Here is a 22292-nt window from a genome sequence, read left to right as displayed (position 1 = left end):
TATGCTCTAAATCTCATGGATTAATCTCTCACCGAATTTGAAATGTTTTGTCCCAAAAATTTAAACTTATGCACTCATATGATCGGGAAAAATGTTTTCCTGAGAAAACTTTTTCATTTTGATAGCTTGATTATATACAAATCGAAAAACTTTGAAAAATATCACCAGTAGAAACTTTATTTTTAGCCTTTGCACAGCCTTAAGGCCAAGCGCACACGGTGTGACTGTGTTTTACTACTACCGTTGCCAACAGGTCAAAAAACAAATGCGTCGTTTGCAACTCCCCGCTAAAATACATTGTCAAGGTTACAAAACAGTTCCACATGCAAGTGATTTGCACGGTATTTGTGAAACAGTCACACCGTGTCCCTTTAGCTCAACGGTTTACAACCAATACTGTGAATTTTTATAGCCACTCAACAAAGTTATATAAGAATAAGTCAATACATGCATTTTAATATGGAACGGAGTGTTTCATTCCTAGATGTAGCATCAACGGATCATTGCGATCAAAAGCAAGAAGATTTTTGGACAACGACACTCTACCTTACATAGAGCAATCACTTTTCACATCGGAAGAGCGAGAGAGAGAAGAAGACAAGCCGCACAAATACCTTGAGAGTCAAATACCTTGAGACTCAAGGATGACTTGAAGACTTGGCTTTGAGATACATATACATAAGTCCCATCTGGTAATTGGAACTATGAAATCTTCAATAAGTTGCTAGAGTCGATAAAAATCTCTCCATTACTCTGTTCGAAAAGTCGTTCTATGAGTTTCCGTTTGCAAATCCTTTCTACTTATTGGAAAAGTTTTTCTACTCAAAACTTTTAAATATGTTTTATAACGATAATTTTTTCAGGTCGATGATTGTTAAGGGTCCGATAGCAAAAAACTTTATTGAATTTATCTATCAAGGAGTAAATGTGTACTTTATAGATACAATACATACAGAGTGGGTGAAAAGTCTGAGAACGGCTTAGTAACTCATAAGAAGAAGTCATTCTAAGGTAGGTGTGATTGGGGATGTTACTCGAATTGAAAATACTACTTTACTATGACTTTAAAAATCTGGTCAGCCATCTTGGATCTGCCACTATGAATGCATCTTTATTTCTTTAAATAGGAAGGTGGTCGTGCGATACATGATTTCGATAGGGAATTTCAAGAAAAAATGAATGGCGGAAACCGCATATCAATATCTCATACCATTTCGAAGATATTCACATTATCAATCAGTACCATGCAAATCAGAAATGGAATACATGAGTGGTATTGATTGAAAATATGAATATCTTCTAAACGGTTAGAGATATCGATGTGCGGTTTTCGCCATTCATTTTTTCTTGAAACTCCCTATCGAAATCATGTATCGCATGACCACCTTCCTATTAAAAAAAATGAAGTTGAATTCAATATGGCGGATCCAAGATGGCGGACCAGATTTTTAAGGTACTTGTAAAGTAGTTTTTTCAATTTGAGTAGGATCCCCAATCACACTCACCGTCAAATTACCTTTGTGTATGATATTGAGCCGTTCCCGTACTTTTCACCCACTCTGTATAAAAGACGATAATGGGCTTTGATCAAGTGCAGAAAGCCATAAACAGTATTGATATATTTGATGATACACTAAAATAAAAAGCCAAATTTTGTTACTTTGAAATAAGATTTGAAATGGATACCGTTAAAAATTGAGTCATTTTAATATTCTTTTGCGGTGAGAATCCTGCTTTTGAGAATAGGTATATTTTTGAACGAGCGTTTAGTGAATGGTTCTCGCTTTTGACTAACTAGAGTCCAAAGTCGTTTTCTGTCTGTTTGTATGTTCTACAAGAACTTTAGTGAGAATTGATCAATCAGCTTCAAATTTTGAACACGAATTCTTCGAACCTTTTTACAGGTCAAGTTCGTTGGGCAACAAAATTTACTCACACTCCTTCGTCCTTTTTCAGGATATAAAAATAGCATTGAGTGCGTAAGAAAAAAATTGTTTTCATTTATCATGTATCAGTCAGCTGGAATTATGTGCATGCTATTTCTGCAATTTTTCCATTCATTTGAAGAAGCTGATGCTATTATTTTGCAGTTGTCACAGACAGACAGACTTTATGAGCCGACACATGATTTCAGCTGAATAATAAACAACATTAATTTATAAGTTCTATATTAACTCGCTTCCGTTATCGTCTGTCTGCCTGTCTGTAACATATAAATACTACAATTAATCATTCATTTCATTTTTGTAAAATTTATAAGTACCTTCAAATGTTGAGATCATTGAAACAGTTTGAGATATCAATGTGTGGGTTTCACCATTAATTTTCCTTTGACATTCTGTATTGAAATCATGTATCACATGACCAAACTTCCCATTTGAAAAAATGAAGTTGGAATTTGGATTCAAAATGACTATATGGTGCAGAAACCTGGGTACTTACTCAGAGGGACGAGACCATACTCAATGTCTGGGAAAGAAAGATCATCCGAAAAATCTACGGACCCACCTATAGTGATGGAGAGTGGAGGATCCACACTAACCAAGAGTTGCGAGAGCTCTACAACAACCCAGACATTGTAGTTGACATAAAAATGAGACGTCTAGGTTGGTTAGGACATGTGGAGCGCATGGATGACTCAAGGAGCACAAAGAAAGTCCACAGAATGAATCCTGGAGGAATAAGACTGAGGGGAAGACCAAGAATGCGTTGGATTGACGACGTGGAGAATTACTTGAGGCAGATGGGTATCAGAGGATGGAGAAGGAAAGCTCAAAATCGGGACGAATGGAGAGGCATATTGCGGGAGGCCGAGACCCTCAATGGGTTGAGTTGGGATCTCAGAGATCAATACAAGAGTTCATGAGCGAGTTCTTCAACCCAGGGAGTCCCTAGTTTTAGAAATATTCTATTGGATTCATTGTCTGTTGTTATTGTTGTTCTTCTTGTGGCATTCAAGTTTATTAAAAAAATTTATTGTATAGTGATAAATTTACATAATTATGAAAACCAAACCTTACCGGTTGAGATTTTGATGAAATTCCACAATAAGCCTGGTATCTGCACGAAGTTTCTCCTCAGCGTTAACATCATCGGTCCTGAAAATATTGATAAGCATATTATTTGAGACTCCTCAGAAATGATACATAAGGACACTAGGTGTTACTGCATAGGCAGGTATTATAAAAAAAAATGATTAAAATAATCTTTAAGTATTGCATAACTTGCTGCATAGATATTCTAAAACTAAAATAATATACATCACTCCAATGTGTAGCCTATTGTAGTAGTTTTTGATTTGGTTCCTTCAATAGCTCATTTACCATCACTACTGTAATTAATACATTAAAAATATAACATAATTCTATAAAATGAAGTTAGTTGATTTCTATTTTAAACGTGATTTTTGCTATTCTACAAGCTAATTTGGATAACTGAACGGAAATTTACAATCACCATAAAAACAACTTTATGGAACTAACTTTCTCATAATGTTCACAAAATTTACAATCGTAGGCTACCATACTGATCATATTTTTCACACAGTTATTAGTATTTCTAAACATTTTAATAGAATAATCAATCAATTATTCTCCAACTTACGATGGAAATATAATCGTATGGCTGTTTATTGGTGAGTAATACATTTCAAGGGGGGTCCCACCTAGCCTGAATATATTTCGAGGGCCATATTTGTTTCAACCTTTGATCACATATCATTATACACAGACATGGGGCCCCATCAAACGCCCTGTGATCGGTGCGGCCAAATAGTTTATTTTTGTCAAAAACATAGCCCCCTCACTAGAGTCTTCCACCATGTGCTAGTTGCGAAGCGTTGTTCGTTTTAACCAGCAGACAATAGTTCAGCAGAAATCTACCGGAGAATGATTAAAGCTTACGCAGGAAACGTTATGAGTGTTGATGTTGTGCGTGAATGGTATCGGAATATCTAAGACGTCAGTTGAAATGATTGCCGGGATCGTTGTAATCCATGACAGTTCAGCCTCTCAGTGCTGGTGCAACCAAACAACTTCTCCAGCAAATCAAATGGGATAATATATCGATCACCCGCCATACAAACCTGACTTGGCCCCTAGTAACTAATTATACTTTAACCCCAAAAACATGAAATGACTTTGAGAGCAGAGCTTCCAAACTAACGAGGAGCTCCAAAACAACGTCATAGCCCACTTGAACTCATTTGGCGGCAGCATTTTATGAAGAGGGTTTTGGTAGGCTGGTACACTGGTATGACAAATGCCTCAAACTTCACGGTAATTATGTCGAAGAATAAACATAAGTGTAAGTAACGTTTAGTAAAACAAATGATTATTTCAGCTACATTCATAATCGATTTATGGCCAAAGGTTGAAAAAATGACCCTCATATTTAAGCCGTCGTTGGGCATAATGACTGTCTTACTTTAGTGATTATTGTCCAATTCTATGCCAATAGATACCTATACACCGTGTAGAATTGAATTTGAGTAAATTAATAGTAGACTAATTTTATTCCAAGTGGGGTAAAAATTTAAGACCAAAAAACTTGGGTACTGTATTTTTTTTAATTGAAATCTTACCAATAAAGATTCTCTCCGACTTTTCCATCTACCATCTCATCTACACGACTGCTCCTCCCTCCACTTTCCAAAATTCTCAACTTCTCGAAATACTCCCTAACTTCCATCCCTGGGTGATCTTTCCCCACCTCCTCCAAAAGTATATAGATACTCTCAAAATCGGTCATTATTTTTTTCACACAAAGCCACAGTGAAGCATAGCCACCGAAACCTTCCAAAGCTAGAAACAGTATCAGAAAACTGTGCAGTGCAAAAATGTAGATAGAAAATTGTAGGTCAGGGTATTCTGCAGGGTTGAAGTGGACGAGGGGGGAGGGGAAACCACGGGGGTCATCTTTGAGACTAGCCCCCACTAGTTCTAAGACTAGGTACCTCAATATAAACCCCAGGTACGCAAAATGTATGAGAATAATGATTGTTTCGCTAGAGGATTCCAAATCTTTCCGTTTCTCCTGGTACAACAGTTTAATCCTCCGCCATTTTGTACCTCCGATACGACAACAATCCACAAAATATTCCTCCTCAATCAACTTTGTCAATCGGATACTTTCCTCTGGATCTAACAACCGTTTAATAGTGCATGAGAACAACGCCAGAACTGTGAGTACGTCTTTGACGGCCAGTGAGCATTTTTCGAGGTTGTAGTTTTCTTTGAAGAGTACCATGAATAGGTTGGCGAGTACCAGGCCTGCTGTGAATAGTCCCAGAATGAATGGTACAGGACTTCCATTGTCGTAGCGTAGAAGATTTATGTACTTGCGAATCAGTTCTGTGCTTTTCATCCATATCTGCAAGAAATTTGAAAATTCAGTACAATATTTTCGCTGTTGTACACATGAATGCAATTAGATGATAAAAGTTATTGTACTTCTTCCAAAGTTTAGTATAGTCTAGTAGCCTATAGTAACTGGAGTAGCAGTGGAATTAGTTATTTGGAATTCTACAGGATCATAAATTTCATTTTCAAGAATATGAAATTTGTGATAAAATAATTCAGTTATTAATAAACAAAAATGAAAAATGTAGGCAATTGAGTCATAGAATAAAGTTGTTCCTCAATCTTGAATTATCTAATAGCTGCTATAGTAGTAGCTATGGTGAACGTGGTAGTTTTGGACACTAAATGTATGTGAATTTGAAGATAGTTTTCTGTTTTTTAAGGTTTTATTATCAGCCTATCTAAATTTGAAATTTTTTTATTCTGATTTTCAATTTTATAATTTATTATTAATATGGACATAGCGTACCTACATAATATTTGGAGCAGCTTATTTGCTGAGACATTATTGAGAAATTAAATTTTGAGCAATTGCCTGTTTTTTACTTTCGGAAAATTGTATTTGTTCGCTCTACCCAATAAATAAATATCATTTACTTATATAACGGAAAGCAGATTGAGTCTAAAACTTTTTTACATCCTAGTATTGATGAAATAGCAAAGCTTTCTAAATGTTGATCATTTAAAAAATATATAAAATTTAACAAAACTTTTAAGAAATTGAACCCGTTTTGGTTAAGAGGGCTATATTTGACTTTTTACTCTGTTTAAGATTTTTTGACGAATTTTCCATTATTAATTTCAAATTCAAAAACAGAAAACAGTCTTAGAAAGGACGCTTTATTATAAAAATTGGGGAGTCTAATCTCACTAGGCATCAAACCTGCATCACTGTACAAATCAATCTGAAAAAACAAATACATTCAGAAACTTAGTTACCATCGCCTTTAAAAGCCACCGAATTCTTTGCCAATACTTCACAACAATTTCAAGTAGAGTTTTCGATAGAACAATGGTCTGTCTATATGGTCTATTCTGCCCTTTCTTAGTGGAATCTGAAAGTCGAAAAGATGAATATATTATATTGAGTATTTTAGATTCATGAAAAAATTAGTTCCAAGCAATCCAAAATTGAAGAATTATAATAAAAATGAATAAACGTCTTTTTCTGGTCTATAGAGACATTTACATGAATAATTAAAAAAATCTTTGTAATACATTCTGAAAAGCTCACCAAAAATCAATTAAATAGGTTGTAGGCCTATGTATAGAGATAAATGTATGTTGTATTATTGTCAGTCCAGCATAATATATCAACTTAATTGTTATTATTGACTCAACCACTCCTAAAAAATATCAATTGTCTGTATTTCTATAGAAATAAGAAAATTTAATTCTTTTTAAAGGTAGTTAAAATCTCTTCATACACAAAATAAATAAAATGCCTTGTTTAGAGGAATTTTATGCAATTCATGAGTTAGTTGAAATAGAATATTCCACTGATCTTTTAATGAATTCTCATTTTTTATAAATAATTTATTGTTTTGTTTTAAATATCAAAAACCTGTACGATCTTTTCTTGTGTTTTTTTTCATTTTCCCACCCTTACATATTTGGTGAAGGCATATATTGCTTACATATTTGGTGGAGGTTTCTCCCGCCGCCCACATTTTGCTTACAATAGTGAAGTAATAGTACAAGACAAATAACCAATCACACATTTGTTAGTTTTATTGAATTTAATTAAATAATATACATACCACTGAAGCCCTTCTCCCTGTGGCCACAAATAAGGCCTAACTTTTGTTTTAGTTTTGAAGCTTGAGTCTTCCTCCCAGTTTGAGCTTCCAACCTGAAGAGACTGGCCGACAATAGAAGTCTCTTTCTCCGACCGTCCACAATTATAAACCTTCCTTTTCCCACTTCAATTCTGTTTTATTTCTGATATAATTACCCTATTTCACGTGATCATCTTACCAAAAAAAATAAGCAGTTACTATCTGGTCATTATTGACTCATCACTGGAGATTATTATCACCTAAAGAGAGTCAGAGAAACGAACTAATTATATAATTTCACGAAAATGATTATACCTCTCAGAGGAAAATTGTAATCATGGTGGGATTATCTCAGGGAATTGGCGTCGTTAGAGTTAATGGGGGAAAACCCTTTTCAGAGAAATAATTGGGGTGGTTTGGGGAAGTTTTCTTTTTTCATTCACTGTGGTGGGGAAAAGAAGTTTGAGTTTTGGGAACTATGTACAGAGTAAGCTGCGATGTTGTTGGAAATCATAAGTTTTACCATATATACACAGAATAGTTCATTATTTAGTTGTTTCAGTTTTATAATAAATATTGAAATAGATAGAGTTGTTTTACGCTTTGAAAAGTTATTCAAACCACGATATGAATAAATATAAATAGGCCACTTGTGTGTGTATATGGAGAAGCTCCACTATCAGAAAAGATTACCTCCCAGAAATGAAGCAAAAGAATCAAGAATATTATCAAAAGGTTTTAAAACCATGCAAGTGATTTCATAGATTAAAGAAGCAACAAATACATATTATAGATTCAATTGTTAGAAAACGAAATTATAAATTAAACGCGTTTTTTTCAAAAATATAAGTACCTGTGGCACTACTTCCAATGATTTTTGTTTTTCAAATACAATGTAATTTATATTATAGGAATCTTTATTGAATCGATGTCAATAACCTTGACTATTACTGAATTTCATTAATGTTCAGGTATCAAGTTTTCTATTACTGCAGTTACAAATTCTTCACCCCATTTACTACTGTATTAATATTTAGTCGAGCAGTCATTTTAGATACTAACGGTAGGTGAGACTGAGCTAGAATATGTTTGATTAAACTTGGTTCATGCATTTTTTAATAATAGTTGCTATAACGATTACAATCATAATAATGAAATTAATCGAGAGTGAAGAGTGATTCGAAATTTTGTAAATAAATTATCCAAGAAATGCAATTTGACTTTGCTTTGTGTCATCCTATTAGTTAATTATCTGTTTTCGTCTGTAGAGTACATTTCCGAACGAGAATGCTGCTTTCATCAACTGAAAGTGAACGGAAAAATGATTGAAATTCATCAAGATTTATACAATAAAAGCTTACAAGCATAAAAAGGATTGATGTAGATTGTTTGCATATTAATAATGCATTCTATAATTTTATCAAGCATTGCAGGAATACTATTCTATATTATTTGAAGTAGCAGATTGATCTTCACGCTTGAAAATAAAAAATATCGAATTAAGTGAAGATTTCATTGTGAAGTACCTTATATTAAAAAAAAACTTATCTACCAAAACTTATCTACCAGTGGTGTACTACGAAGTTGATAAGGATGTATTCTAATTATCTCGCACAATAACTACAATACAAGAATGTAACAAGACTCAACACACATTCACATTAAAACATAACTACGTAGGGTTGAATGGGCTTGAGTATTTTTGTGTTGATTTTTATTGTATTGTGAACGTCAAATTGTATTGTGTGATAATGTTTTGATTGTAGTAGTTAAAATTGATTGTATTTTTATTGTATACGGTAGCATCGTTTGTTGATTGTTATTGGATATCATAAGTTTTACCATATATACACAGAATAGTTCATTATTTAGTTGTTTCAGTTTTATAATAAATATTGAAATAGAAAGAGTTGTTTTACGCTTTGAAAAGTTATTCAAACCACGATATGAATAAATATAAATAGGCCACTTGTGTGTGTATATGGAGAAGCTCCACTATCAGAAAAGATTACCTCCCAGAAATGAAGCAAAAGAATCAAGAATATTATCAAAAGGTTTTAAAACCATGCAAGTGATTTCATAGATTAAAGAAGCAACAAATACATATTATAGATTCAATTGTTAGAAATTGAAATTATAAATTAAACGCGTTTTTTTCAAAAATATAAGTAGGCTACCTGTGGCACTACTTCCAATGATTTTTGTTTTTCAAATACAATGTAATTTATATTATAGGAATCTTATTGAATCGATGTCAATAACCTTGACTATTACTGAATTTCATTAATGTTCAGGTATCAAGTTTTCTATTACTGCAGTTACAAATTCTTCACCCCATTTACTACTGTATTAATATTTAGTCGAGCAGTCATTTTAGATACTAACGGTAGGTGAGACTGAACTAGAATATGTTTGATTAAACTTGGTTCATGCATTTTTTAATAATAGTTGCTATAACGATTACAATCATAATAATGAAATTAATCGAGAGTAAAGAGTGATTAGAAATTTTGTAAATAAATTATCCAAGAAATGCAATTTGACTTTGCTTTGTGTCATCCTATTAGTTAATTATCTGTTTTCGTCTGTAGAGTACATTTCCGAACGAGAATGCTGCTTTCATCAACTGAAAGTGAACGGAAAAATGATTGAAATTCATCAAGATTTATACAATAAAAGCTTACAAGCATAAAAAGGATTGATGTAGATTGTTTGCATATTAATAATGCATTCTATAATTTTATCAAGCATTGCAGGAATACTATTCTATATTATTTGAAGTAGCAGATTGATCTTCACGCTTGATAATAAAAAATATCGAATTAAGTGAAGATTTCATTGTGAAGTACCTTATATTAAAAAAAAAACTTATCTACCAGTGGTGTACTACGAAGTTGATAAGGATGTATTCTAATTATCTCGCACAATACCTACAATACAAGAATGTAACAAGACTCAACACACATTCACATTAAAACATAACTACGTAGGGTTGAATGGGCTTGAGTATTTTTGTGTTGATTTTTATTGTATTGTGAACGTCAAATTGTATTGTGTGATAATGTTTTGAATGGGCTTGAGTATTTTTGTGTTGATTTTTATTGTATTGTGAACGTCAAATTGTATTGTGTGATAATGTTTTGATTGTAGTAGTTAAAATTGATTGTATTTTTATTGTATACGGTAGCATCGTTTGTTGATTGTTATTGGATATCAAATTACAGAACATTGCATATTCAAGTACCTACATACATTATTGAATTTTTATAATTCGATTTCAAAATACAAATTGAAGGGTTTTTTTAAGTGTAGGTGATGCTTGAGGCAAACGAGATTATGATAAGATATTAGTACACATTTATGTGGGTACCAAACCCACTTGTGTTTGCATTTTCTATTGGACTTACATCTTTGTAGGAGGTGAGATTCAGCACGAAAACGCCGTAAGGTTTGAACTGAGTGTCGACATTGGCTCTGGTCATCATTATGATCATGCTCCGTTTGAACCAATCGGGTTTGTCTATCCAGGGCACCTCGGCCAAACACTGGCGGAATATTTCATTCTGTCAAAGAGTAAAACAATAATAACAATTTTGTAAATTAAGTTTTGAATGTGACGTGTACAATTTATTGATAGAATCATGAGAATATAATAACTAGAATGATAATTTAATATATAATGTGAATGGTAATCTATATACTGTATATATGAAAATGAATGTCTGTATGTGTGTTTGTTATTTTGTTTGTTTGTTCCCTATAGACTTGAAAACTACTTGACAGAACGGCATGAAACTTTGGGAATATGTTGCGTAAATATTGGGGATCGTTTCTGACCAGAAATTTCAATAAGGGACTAATAATAATTATTTTATTAATTCATTTAACAGACCTATGTTTTCGTACTTGCCGGCCAAGCGGCTACCGAAGAACGGAAAAATTATCATGATTGAAGATCATGTTGTGATAATATGATTCAGCATCTAAAGTTACCAGCTGTAATAAACAGGTCACCCTGTGATAAATTGTGTACTGGTATTAAAACGGTAGTTTGGAGTTGAAGTGTAGTTGATTGGTACCAGCTGTAGATAATGGTTCCTTAGAAGACCTATACAAATAATTCATTATCAGTTCCCTATTATCAGTCCAGAAACTAGAAAATGTTGAAAAAATTATTCACCTCATGAAAAAGAGTTGTTCATATTGCATCATTAATTACTGAATAATGACAGAAAAATCTACATTTTTTTGTATTTAGCTTAGCTTATATTCATCCTAAAATGGAAGATGGAAAGAATATGGAATTCTGTGTGATTCATCGTACATCGCATATTTCCTGGACCATCTATTGACAATCAACAACTATGAACACTTCATCTTTGAAACACTGATTTAACCTATCTATTTTTATTAATTCAACACTTTACTAATGGATATTACTACGAACTGATTGAGAAGAATATGTTTTCAGAATGATAAATGCTGCATGACTAAGCACATAGGAAGTCCGTATTGAGATGTAAATGAGAATATTGATTGTCAGATAAATTTCATGATTCACCAAATAAAGTCAAGTGTGACATGAGATACATTAACTTTTTGGCGGTACGAAGTACGCCGGGCATGCTAGTTTAAAGGTGTGTACAGATATACGCGCCGCGAACATGAGCAATTCACTTTCAATCAGCTGACTATATCTGTATTTTTACAGAAACGGTAAGATACAGTGATATTAAAAGCTTGACATCAGCTGATTAAAAGTGAATTGCTCATGTTTGCGGCGCGTAAATCTGTACGCACCTTAATATACAGTATAATGAAGGAAAGAATTGGCTTATACACGTACGGGATAGGAAATTCACGAATGACGCATCATCACGTCTAAAACACTGAACTAATCAACTTGAGATTTTGCATATAAATTCTTAATTTACCGAGGATGCTCATAGGCCTATTTTCGATTCATTAAGATTTCATTACATCAAGTTTTCAGTTTGTCAAGTTTTTAATTAAACCCTTGCGAAGTAGGGGTTGCCTACTAGTATAATATAACATTTTTGTATGATTCAGATGCATAGGTACAGTTTTAAATTAATGGTGAATTTCTTGACATTGGATAAATAAAGGCTAAATCAAAGTTGAAGGCTGATGAGTATTGAGAGTCAGACAGCATAGGAATATATTACATGGGGACATTGGGGGCAAATCATTGAATTAAAGTTCCCAAGAATCAACCTAATATTCTACCAACTTCAGTCAGCATTGGTCCTATGGGCATCATTGATGTTATTTATTATGAATTCTGACAATTCAAAGTGAATCTCACTATAATATAAAATTATCATCTAGAAGGTTTAGGACCATATGCTACGTTTAACGCTAAACCACGTTTACTAGTAGATATGGTTGCATTTTGTTCCATTCGGGGTTTAAACAAACAGCTGACATTTTACTTTCAAACCAAAGACCTTAAAGATGCATAGACGCACATGCAGCACTAGTGTCGTACTTGGAATTGAAATCGGCCATTGAGAGGGCTATAAGATTATTACATACAATGCCCATGTTATCTGTAATATTACAAATATATATATATATATATATATTATATATATATATTATATATATATATATATATATATATAATATATACCAGCTGAGCTTTAGTGTTTACAAGTTTGTGTTTCTTTAATAATTCCATTTTTTTAAATAACTCAATATTAATCATTACAAGTGGTAATTGAGTGGAATATTTCTAATTAATTTATTAATTCAAAATTTATCAAGCCATCTAAATTTAAAATTTATAATTTTAATGGTTATTTTGGAATAAAATTTTATCAAAATTGTACACGTGAAATTCTAACCTTATCTTGGACTGTGTCACCTATAAATTTGGAAGAAAATAGCACAAGGGCTACCTTATTATTTTATCTGCAAAGACCTTATAAAGATATAGACCCACAATGTCTATGCAGGTGTAAGTGTACGTCCAATGCCAAAATAATACCTTTCATGAAATTTTTGGTTGAGATCAATTTAGTATGTTATTTGAGCACAAAATCTCTAAAATTAAATGGCGGTCACTATTGTTTTTAAAATGAACAACTAAGTTCAAAGTAGCACAATTTCACATGCATTTAACCTATAGTTAGCAGCTATAAGTAGCTAAGGTAAGGAAAAGCTTTAGGTTAGAAAAGTTTTGGTTGGGAAAGCTCAGATTAGGAAAGCTTAGGTTGGGAAAACTTAGATTAGGAATATCATAATATCATGATTTCAATAATCAAAATGGCTGCTACTTATAGGTTAAATGCATGTAAAATTGTGCTACTTTGAACTTAGTTGTTCATTTTAAAAACAATAGTGACCGCCATTTAATTTTAGTGAATTTGTGCTCAAAATAACATACTAAATTGATCTCAACCAAAAATTTCATGAAAGGTATTATTTTGGCACTGGACGTACACTTACACCTGCATAGACATTGTGGGTCTATATCTTTATAAGGTCTTTGTTTCAAACCGAGCATCTGCATACGGGCCTTAGTTCGCCAAAATAATCAGGATTATTTTATAAAAAATTCTAAATGAAGACTGGTAAGTAGAGTTTGCAGGGTTTTATCATCTCGTTTTATTCATTATCTGATTCTCATCCTTTCCTCTGTCTCCTCTCCTCTCACAACTTCATCAGCCTACTTCGCAGAAGGAGAAGGCAGGCTCTACAGTCTAGTCGTCACAGATTCGTGTTTGCGAGAGCATCGCTATCCGTAAGTTTTCGTGAGTTTAATGTGCAAATTCTCATATATGAGGGTTTAAGTCCCATTGTTACCACGCGTTTGTTCAAAGACAATAATGATTATCATGATGATTTTTTCAAGTAAGGTACATTAAATGAAAAAATCTGGTGTGGCGCACTCACACAACTTTCCTTGCCGTTATGAAAATTTATCACCTGACGCTAGTGTTCCCGCGCATCTCAAGTCTACTATTCAAAGATCTAAGCCAGCTGGTGACAGGACTATAACGCTGGAGACACACAAGGTCTGCTATCTCTTCATAGTGAATGATTTAATAGAATCAACAGTTGCCAACAGTTTGCAATTGAAATAATAACATTTTCTCGAATTTCGAGCTTATTTTAATTTTAGGTGAAAATGTTACTGAACATTAATTGTAGAGATTTTCATGCTCAATCTTTTCCATTTGGAATTTTTTGTTTACATTGTATCTGAAGCCTGATAATTGAAAATCTAAAATCAAACTTTACCTAGATGGAGCGGAGCTTCTGAAATTTCTACAGATATGGGACTTGTGGCAGTTGATAGAGCTTAACAATGACTATTTTAGGTATAAATTTGATCAAAATCGTTGGAGCCATTTTCGAGAAAATAGCGAAAAACCCTGTTTTTGACAACATTTTCGCCATTTTAGCCGCCATCTTGAATTGCATTTGATCGAAATTGTTCGTGTCGGATCCTTATAGGGGAAGGACCTCAAGTTCCAAATTTCAAGTCATTCCGTTAATTGGGAGATGAGATATCGTGTACACAGACGCACATACACTCACACACACACACACTCACACATACAGACCAATACCCAAAAACCACTTTTTTGGACTCAGGGGACCTCGAAACATATGGAAATTTAGAAATTGGGGTACCTTAATTTTTTTCGGAAAGCAATACTTTCCTTACCTATGGTAATAGGGCAAGGAAAGTAAAAATACATGTATAGTGAGATTTACATTGACATTTTAGCAATTGCTCAATGAAAAGCATTGGTGTTATTAATGGAAAAATGAAGACAAATCAAAGAGAATATCACTATACTGATTGTAGAAAGCTCCAGTTAAAAATAAAGAGCAATCCCGTAAATGAATATTATTAAAGACTGAAGTTTTTGTAATTTTGATCCATTGAAAAATGAAGACTTTGTAATTTTATTGGATAATTTAACGAATATTTTTAATTAGAGGAACATCTTTCACTAGAAGCCAGTGTTTAATAAAAGTAAATACATCCGTTAGAACTCAATAATAAAATCTGTATTATTCAGAAATAGTGTTGCAATTGAGATATTTTATACCATGAATGTGGTAAAATAAATATGGTGGAAAAATGTGGATTACCCTACCTTATATGGTGTAAATATTTTTTATCATAATGGATTTAATGATGTCAGATGATGATAATATGATGTCAATATGATGTCAGAACTGTGATAATAGTTATGATGATAGTATAATACTACCTTCATAGATTAAAACCTAGGATATGTATCAAATATTGTTTTCCTTTTCAAGATCTACTTATCATTTAGTTTTACAATCACATAACATACTTCACCAATATTGATGAAATTGAATAAGTGGAATTGCCAAATTCATATGCCGTAAGAAAAAATGTAGATTGGGACCAGCTCTCTTAGTCGTAGATATATTTTTCTTCTCTCGCCGTGTACACTGATTAGAAAAAAACATAGAGTGGAACAGAAACATCCGTCATCTCGGCGAGAAGAAAACTGCCGAGTTCCTTACCCCCACCACGAGAAATTCAGTGATCAGTTGCAACAAGTAGGGGAAGAACAGGGGTGATAACTATTCACTATGCCTCTACTTTTGAATTTTGCAAGCATAAAAACAGAGTATATCATATAATTCTGCAACTGTTTCGGCACTATATTTAATTATTCGAGTAGGTACTGTTGTTTCAAACTTTAATGCACGATTGTGTAAATAAATACACAGATTTAATTTATAGGAGTTGAATATATTATTTAACAAAGCTGATATTGTCAATTGATAAGAAATACACATTTAATGCAAAAAATGAAACTTGTTTTTCAAGTTGGTTTTTATGATGCTGGTTCATAAGATGAACTTGGAGAATTGATGAGCTTCATTTAGATAAAAAATGAATTTTAACATTCTTTATAATTGCATTTTATCTACCTGATTTGAGATTTGCTGACCAATGTAATAATTGAGTAGCAGAGGAATATTGGTGCAGATACAAGCCGCAGCATAGTTCATAAACATCTTCGGGTTATTTGCCTGAGGAAGTAGTAAAATACATTAGAAGAACAATTTTCAGAAACCGATTACTCAATGCACCTTTAAAATGATAATTGAATAAATGACGAATTTATAAATAAATTTATGAGATTTGGCGTTCAATAAATGAAGAATCCTACCGTTCAATATATTTATAACATTTAAATAGGAGTCTAACGTTGTAGTCATGAATACCGTACATTACTTGAGCATTATAGGTCTAGGTACATTGAAACTGCAGTATTATTAATAAATGAATTTATAAATCCATAAATTTATTCATTCAACAGTACACAATTCATGGACATGATTGGAGAAAATCAACAGGTAGTGCCTGCATCACTGCGTTGCATTAGTATGATTATTAATTTATTCCAATTATCAAGTACTTTTTGTTGGAAAAACTCAGAACATGCTGATTTTTCTCGTACAATGATACTGGAGTATTTGTTAAACAACTTAATTACAAAATGCTGAGTTTCCAGCCCTGGAGCTTTTTACAGAGTGTCTCAAAAATCCTCAAATTTTCGGTTCCTTTTCCAGTTTTCTGCGATTTTTGTCGAATTGAGTCATCGAACAGAAAAAAAACTCTTGCCTTTTTTTTAGATAATGGAATCGGAAGATATAGGCGATTAGAAACGTAAATTCCTCTAAATTTAGAATTTTCCGAAAATTTCACTCGTTTTTAAAAATTATAACTCAGCAATCAATGAAGATAGAGAGCTCCACATGATTTCACTATTTTTTCAAAATTTAATTATTTATATATAAAGCAAGACTGATTTTATTCAGTTCGATGACTCAATTAGCGAAAATTGCAAAAACTAGAAAAGGAGTAGAAAATTGGAGGTTTTTGGGGCACTCTGTGAAAAGCTTCAGGGCTAGAAGGTTAACCTCTGGTATTTAAGCTGTCCAATACTCGAAACATTGCACGAAAATTTAGCTTGTTCGGAATTATTTTTCCAAACGGTCCTTTTCACTACCTCGTGAGTGGACTAATTAGAAACATTGTTTTATTGAGAGCAATAGCCGCAAAAACTGAATTTGGAAAGAGTATTAAAATAAAGTAGTTATAAATTGTGGTATGACGAGTAATAAATTTAGTAAATAGAGTATTCAGTGGGTGAGAATTTATTCAGAAAAAAATCAATAGAAAAAGTAGAGAGTGCCCCAAATGAAGGTGTAACAAATTATGAATAAAGTAAATGTATGAGTTACATAATAAATTGCAAATGTTGGCTCATAGGCTAAATTGTAGTGGGTTTAAAGTAGGCTTATATATTTGAAAAATTGAAATAAATAAAATAAAATAAATATGGTTGAACGTATAATATCTTTAAACCTTTGAACATAATTACAATATAATTATAATAGACTATGATAAACTGCATGATAAAACTGTATGATAAACCACCGATCAAATACTGACCATCTTTCTCTACTAACTCCACTACTGCTCATACCGAATGATTCAAACTATGCAACCCCGACTTCTAAAACACATTGCGGCGTGAAATTTGACTGGAGATGACAATGTTTAAACCAACAAAAAACAACCTTTTTTGAGATGTATAGCATGTGATAATGTTGTAAGGCCCCCCCCCCCCTATACAATGTTTCAATAGCTTTAGATCCTCGAAAATTTGATAGAAAAAAATGGTTGCTGTCAAATAGATAGCGTTCGGGTGGCTACTCTTGTTTTCTAATTTGATGAGACATCTGAATGAATCTATATACAGCCAGAGCAATAGATTTTGGAATTTAAAAAGCCTCCACATTTTTCAGACCCCATTTCAATCGAAGAAAGTTGGAGTTTAATATGTAATTACGAGGGAAATAATTGCAGTCCTAATCTTTACAGGATCGAGAGATACTAACTGATTTAAAACATAGTCATACAGTTGATAGAAGCTGATAAACGGAACTTTTGGCTGCAACATAATGGTGCAACAGCGGACACGGCGAATTAATAGCAGTATGATACTGTTGCAGGGCGTCTTTGTAGAGAAAAATTACTAATTTACGGGTAGTATGTTCTCCTAGATCTTCAGATTTGTTTATCCATTAATATTCTATGGGACTAACTCAAACATAATAACCATTACGTAGGTAACAGCTGCAATGAAAAAACGTGTTGAAACGTTTATTGCAGCAAAAGGATTCTACCAGCATCGATTTTGATAAAAATTAGTGCATAATATATTCATTCGATATTTAATGCTGTATTGACTAAAAATAAAGCACAATACTGCCAAACGCACAATATAGACACGATAAGATTTTTCATAATTTGGTTTAATAAAAAATCATAAAAAATATTATAGTTTTACCTGTAACATCAAGAAGATATTGAAACAAGTATCAAGAGCAACAAGGAAGCTGATAACCAATATGCTGTAGCCTGAGACTCTTGCACAATCGTCCTGATTTCTGAAAGTAGAGAGAAATAGAAATATTGGATTACAAGGTGTGAAATTGTGCCAACTACTAGATAAGTCTTATCTATATATTTACATACGATGCAGATCCACTAGAACACACAAAAGCAATAAAAACTATGAGTTGAATTGTTGATTAATTAAACAATGATCTAACACATAGCAACTTCAAAATGAAATATATATATATATATATATATATATATATATATATATATATATAAATTATGTAAACTAAACAATTGATGTGCTGACTACTATTTTTGTCAGTACCGCTTAGTGTCGCTTTCAGCGCGCTCATTTTAGTTAGTCTACTTCAGCCACTTGATGTGTTAACATGTATTTTTTTGCAAATAAAATTTCTTTTTAAAAATTGATTTTTAATGAACGTGAACGTGTTTGGCGCCCGAACAGGGACCCTGAAGAGTTTTTCGTGAAAATTTCGTGAAAATTGTGCTGTTCATTTAACCCGCCAGTTTATATTGATCAATTATTATCAATCACTAGTGATCGCGGAAAATTCGAAAGTCGGGGTCGCAGCTGATATGAACCATCATCGAGACCGTCAAGTGGAAGAGTGACTCATCAACACCAACAACCAACAACCACCATCTTGGGGAAGAAAGGCAAGAAGGATAGCAGACCAGACCATAAACTTCTTATCGATTACCGGCCAAGGTTAAGATCGTACCTGGCTCTGGCTGCAGCTGTATCCAACTCCACAGTTCAAGGTAACACGTCTTCTACATCTACAATCAGTGACAGTAATAGTGAAGATAACAGTGAAAGCACAATGGATAACCCCCTTATTTCAAGACCAATTGCGAAACATCACCTACACATAATACCTGAATATACAGGAAACCCAATAGAACTACTTAGCTTTCTCGAAGTTGTCGAAAAATTGAAAAATGACTATTGTAATAATCGTATCGCGGAAGCAGCAGACAATCATTGGATTCTCCTTCACTATTGTAAAAACAAATTACATGGACCTGCTAAAGATGTAACCTCAACAGTACAGTAGATGACCTCTCAAATTGATTGATGTTTTGAAAAACAACTTTGCCGATAATAGGACAGTAGAACAATTAACTATGGAACTGCTTGCTATGAAATCACACCAAAAAGAACACCCTATTCATTCATTAATAGACTGCAACAAAAAGAACCGTGATTATCTCAAGACACAAACTCGATGGACTAACTGGTCCAATTCTTGAAACTATCTCATCTCAGTTGGATAAACAAATTGTAATGATTTTAGTCGAAGGAATCAACCACCAGCTTGGAGCTCACCTACAAACGCTAGGAATCAAAGACCTCAGTGATGCAAGACAGGCTATTATCAATAAGAGTAGTGCTTACCTGAAACATTTAGGATTTACTACTGATGTAACACAAATGAATCAAACTTTCAGTAAATCTGAAGGAAAACAAAACTCGTCAAATTCCAATCAAAATTCGCATCCGAAAAATTTCCATCAGTTTCAAAACCAAAACAATTCAAATCAAAGAAACTTTTCTCAATCTCAAAATCGTGATTTCAATTTCAATCAGAGAAATTTTTCTCAACCTCAAAATCATTTCAATCAGAGAAATTTCTCTAAGCCTCAAAATAATTTCAAAAGAGGACAATCCTTTCAAAGTAGATTTCGTAATGGACAAAGTTTCCAAAATCACAACTTCAATCGTAATCCAAATGCAAACTTCAATAATAACAACCAAAATTTGAATAAAAAATCAAACGATGTGAGCATGAGAACAGTTTCCAACTTTCAAAAGTTTCCAGTTCACAATATTGAAACTTCTGAAAATGAGTTTTCCGAATTTGAAAGCATGAATGCTAGAATGAGTTCTATGGAATATGCTGTAAGTGACCTTTGCGAGAAAATGAATCATTTTTTAGAAGTAGGCTCGAACAACAATCCAAAAACGTAGTATTAGATTTGAATACGATCTCTATTGATTTGCCTCATATTCATTACAATGATTCACGAATTTTGATCGATACAGGTAGTAAATATAATTTAATTAAACCTCAAATGGTTTCTCCTCAGACAAAAATAATTGATTGTGATTATAAAATTCGTACACCCGCTGGTGAATCTAATGGAAAAGGTTGTGTAAATATTAATGTTAAGAATATGCTTGGTGTTGATAAAGATGAAAAATTTTATGTGTATGATTTTAGCGATAATTATGATGTACTTATTGGAAAGCAAACATTGCAAGGGTTGAAAGCAAAAATTGATTTGGAGACCAATTGTCTCATAACGAAAGATTGCACGATACCACTGTTAGGAATGAATCATATTGAAATCAACAAAGGTTGGAATGAATTGAAAATTAAAACTAATGTTTGCACTCCATCAGATAAGCTATGTGTTGTTAGTATTAAGGAATTGCAGTTGTATAATATTGTAACTGATATTGATAGGAATGGTTTTATTGAGATTGAATATTTTTCTGATTGTGACAAAACGTTGAGTATCGAAACAGTTTCTGTAGAAGAATGTGAATTGTACATGGGTGAGATGATCGATAATCCCCTCTCCATTGACGAAATCACTTCTTTATTGAGAACTGAGCATATGAACTCAGAAGAGAAAGAATGCATTATTAGTACTCTTATGAAATATCCCGAAATAATAAAATTCGAAGGTGATATATTAACTGCTACTAACTTGCTCAAGCATAAAATAGTGACTACAGACGAAGAACCTGTTTATTCAAAAACTACCGCTATCCTATCTCATTTAGGCAGGATATTAGTAATGAAATAAACAAGTTACTCGAACAAAAGATAATAAGACCGTCTAATTCTCCGTACAACTCTCCTTATGGGTTGTGCCGAAGAAACCTGATGCTTCAGGAAAACGCAAAGTTCGTCTTGTAGTAGATTATCGGAAATTGAACAACAAAACTAAAGATGATAGATTTCCTCTCCCGAATATTGAAGACTTGTTCTCAAAAATCGGTCGAGCAACGTACTTTTCGGCTATTGACATTGTTTCAGGATTCCATCAAATTGAAATGGAACCCGAATCAATACCAAAAACAGCTTTTAGTACTGAAAATGGTAATTATGAGTTTCTCAGAATGCCATTTGGGTTGAAAAATGGTCCACCTCAATTTCAAAGGACAATGAACTTGATATTTTGTGATTTACCAAATGTTCTTGTATATCTTGATGATATTATTATTTTTAGTGATAGCTTACAAGAGCACATGAAACACCTGAACGTTGTATTCAAACGATTGAAAACTTATCAACTTAAAATACAATTGGACAAGACCGAATTCTTTAAGAAAGAACTTCTATTTCTAGGTCACATAGTTTCGGAAAAGGCATTCAGCCTAACCCTGAAAAAGTAAAAGCAATAAAAGATTTTCCCGTTCCACAAACTACTAAACAAATAAAACATTTTTAGGTTTGGCAGGATACTACAGAAAAATGATAAAAGGATTCGCTAAAATAGCTCAACCTTTAACTAACGCATTGAGAAAAACATCCACTATAAACCCAAAAGATCCTAAATTCATTGAAGCTGTCAATTTTCTGAAAGAAGCAATTACTAACGCACCAATATTGCAGTTACCTAATTGAATGATCCATATATTTGACAACAGACGCATCCAATGTAAGCTTAGGGGCGGTC

At 32.9% G+C, this 22292-nt stretch overlaps 2 protein-coding genes across 8 annotated transcripts in view; both read right to left on the bottom strand.

Moving 5' to 3' along the window:
- The window catches only part of LOC111055497, a 31505-nt gene extending 22949 nt beyond the window's left edge, over positions 1–8556 (bottom strand). For 2 of the 5 annotated variants that reach the window (XM_039434281.1, XM_039434283.1), the window contains exons 1-4: positions 7121–8547; positions 6300–6415; positions 4583–5370; positions 3021–3098 (exon numbers count right to left, since the gene is read on the bottom strand). In XM_039434281.1, coding sequence (XP_039290215.1) covers positions 3021–3098; positions 4583–5370; positions 6300–6302 — 869 coding nt within the window. In that variant the 5' untranslated portion in view covers positions 6303–6415; positions 7121–8547. Of the gene's footprint in view, positions 1–3020; positions 3099–4582; positions 5371–6299; positions 6416–7120 lie in introns of all 5 variants that reach the window. The other 3 variants (XM_022342711.2, XM_039434282.1, XM_039434284.1) reach the window with 3 other exon arrangements.
- Positions 8557–9401: 845 nt separating this feature from the next.
- Positions 9402–22292, bottom strand: part of LOC111044210 — a 45918-nt gene continuing 33027 nt past the window's right edge. Inside the window, exons 5-8 of one of the 3 annotated variants that reach the window (XM_039434285.1) lie at positions 18523–18622; positions 16091–16192; positions 10546–10701; positions 9402–9764 (exon numbers count right to left, since the gene is read on the bottom strand). In XM_039434285.1, coding sequence (XP_039290219.1) covers positions 9702–9764; positions 10546–10701; positions 16091–16192; positions 18523–18622 — 421 coding nt within the window. In that variant the 3' untranslated portion in view covers positions 9402–9701. The remainder of the gene's footprint in view (positions 9765–10545; positions 10702–16090; positions 16193–18522; positions 18623–22292) is intronic. The other 2 variants (XM_039434289.1, XM_039434286.1) reach the window with 2 other exon arrangements.

This window comes from Nilaparvata lugens, chromosome 8 (assembly GCF_014356525.2).
Source record: "Nilaparvata lugens isolate BPH chromosome 8, ASM1435652v1, whole genome shotgun sequence".
NCBI lineage: Eukaryota > Metazoa > Arthropoda > Insecta > Hemiptera > Delphacidae > Nilaparvata > Nilaparvata lugens.
This window is presented reverse-complemented; position numbering and strand designations above follow the sequence as displayed.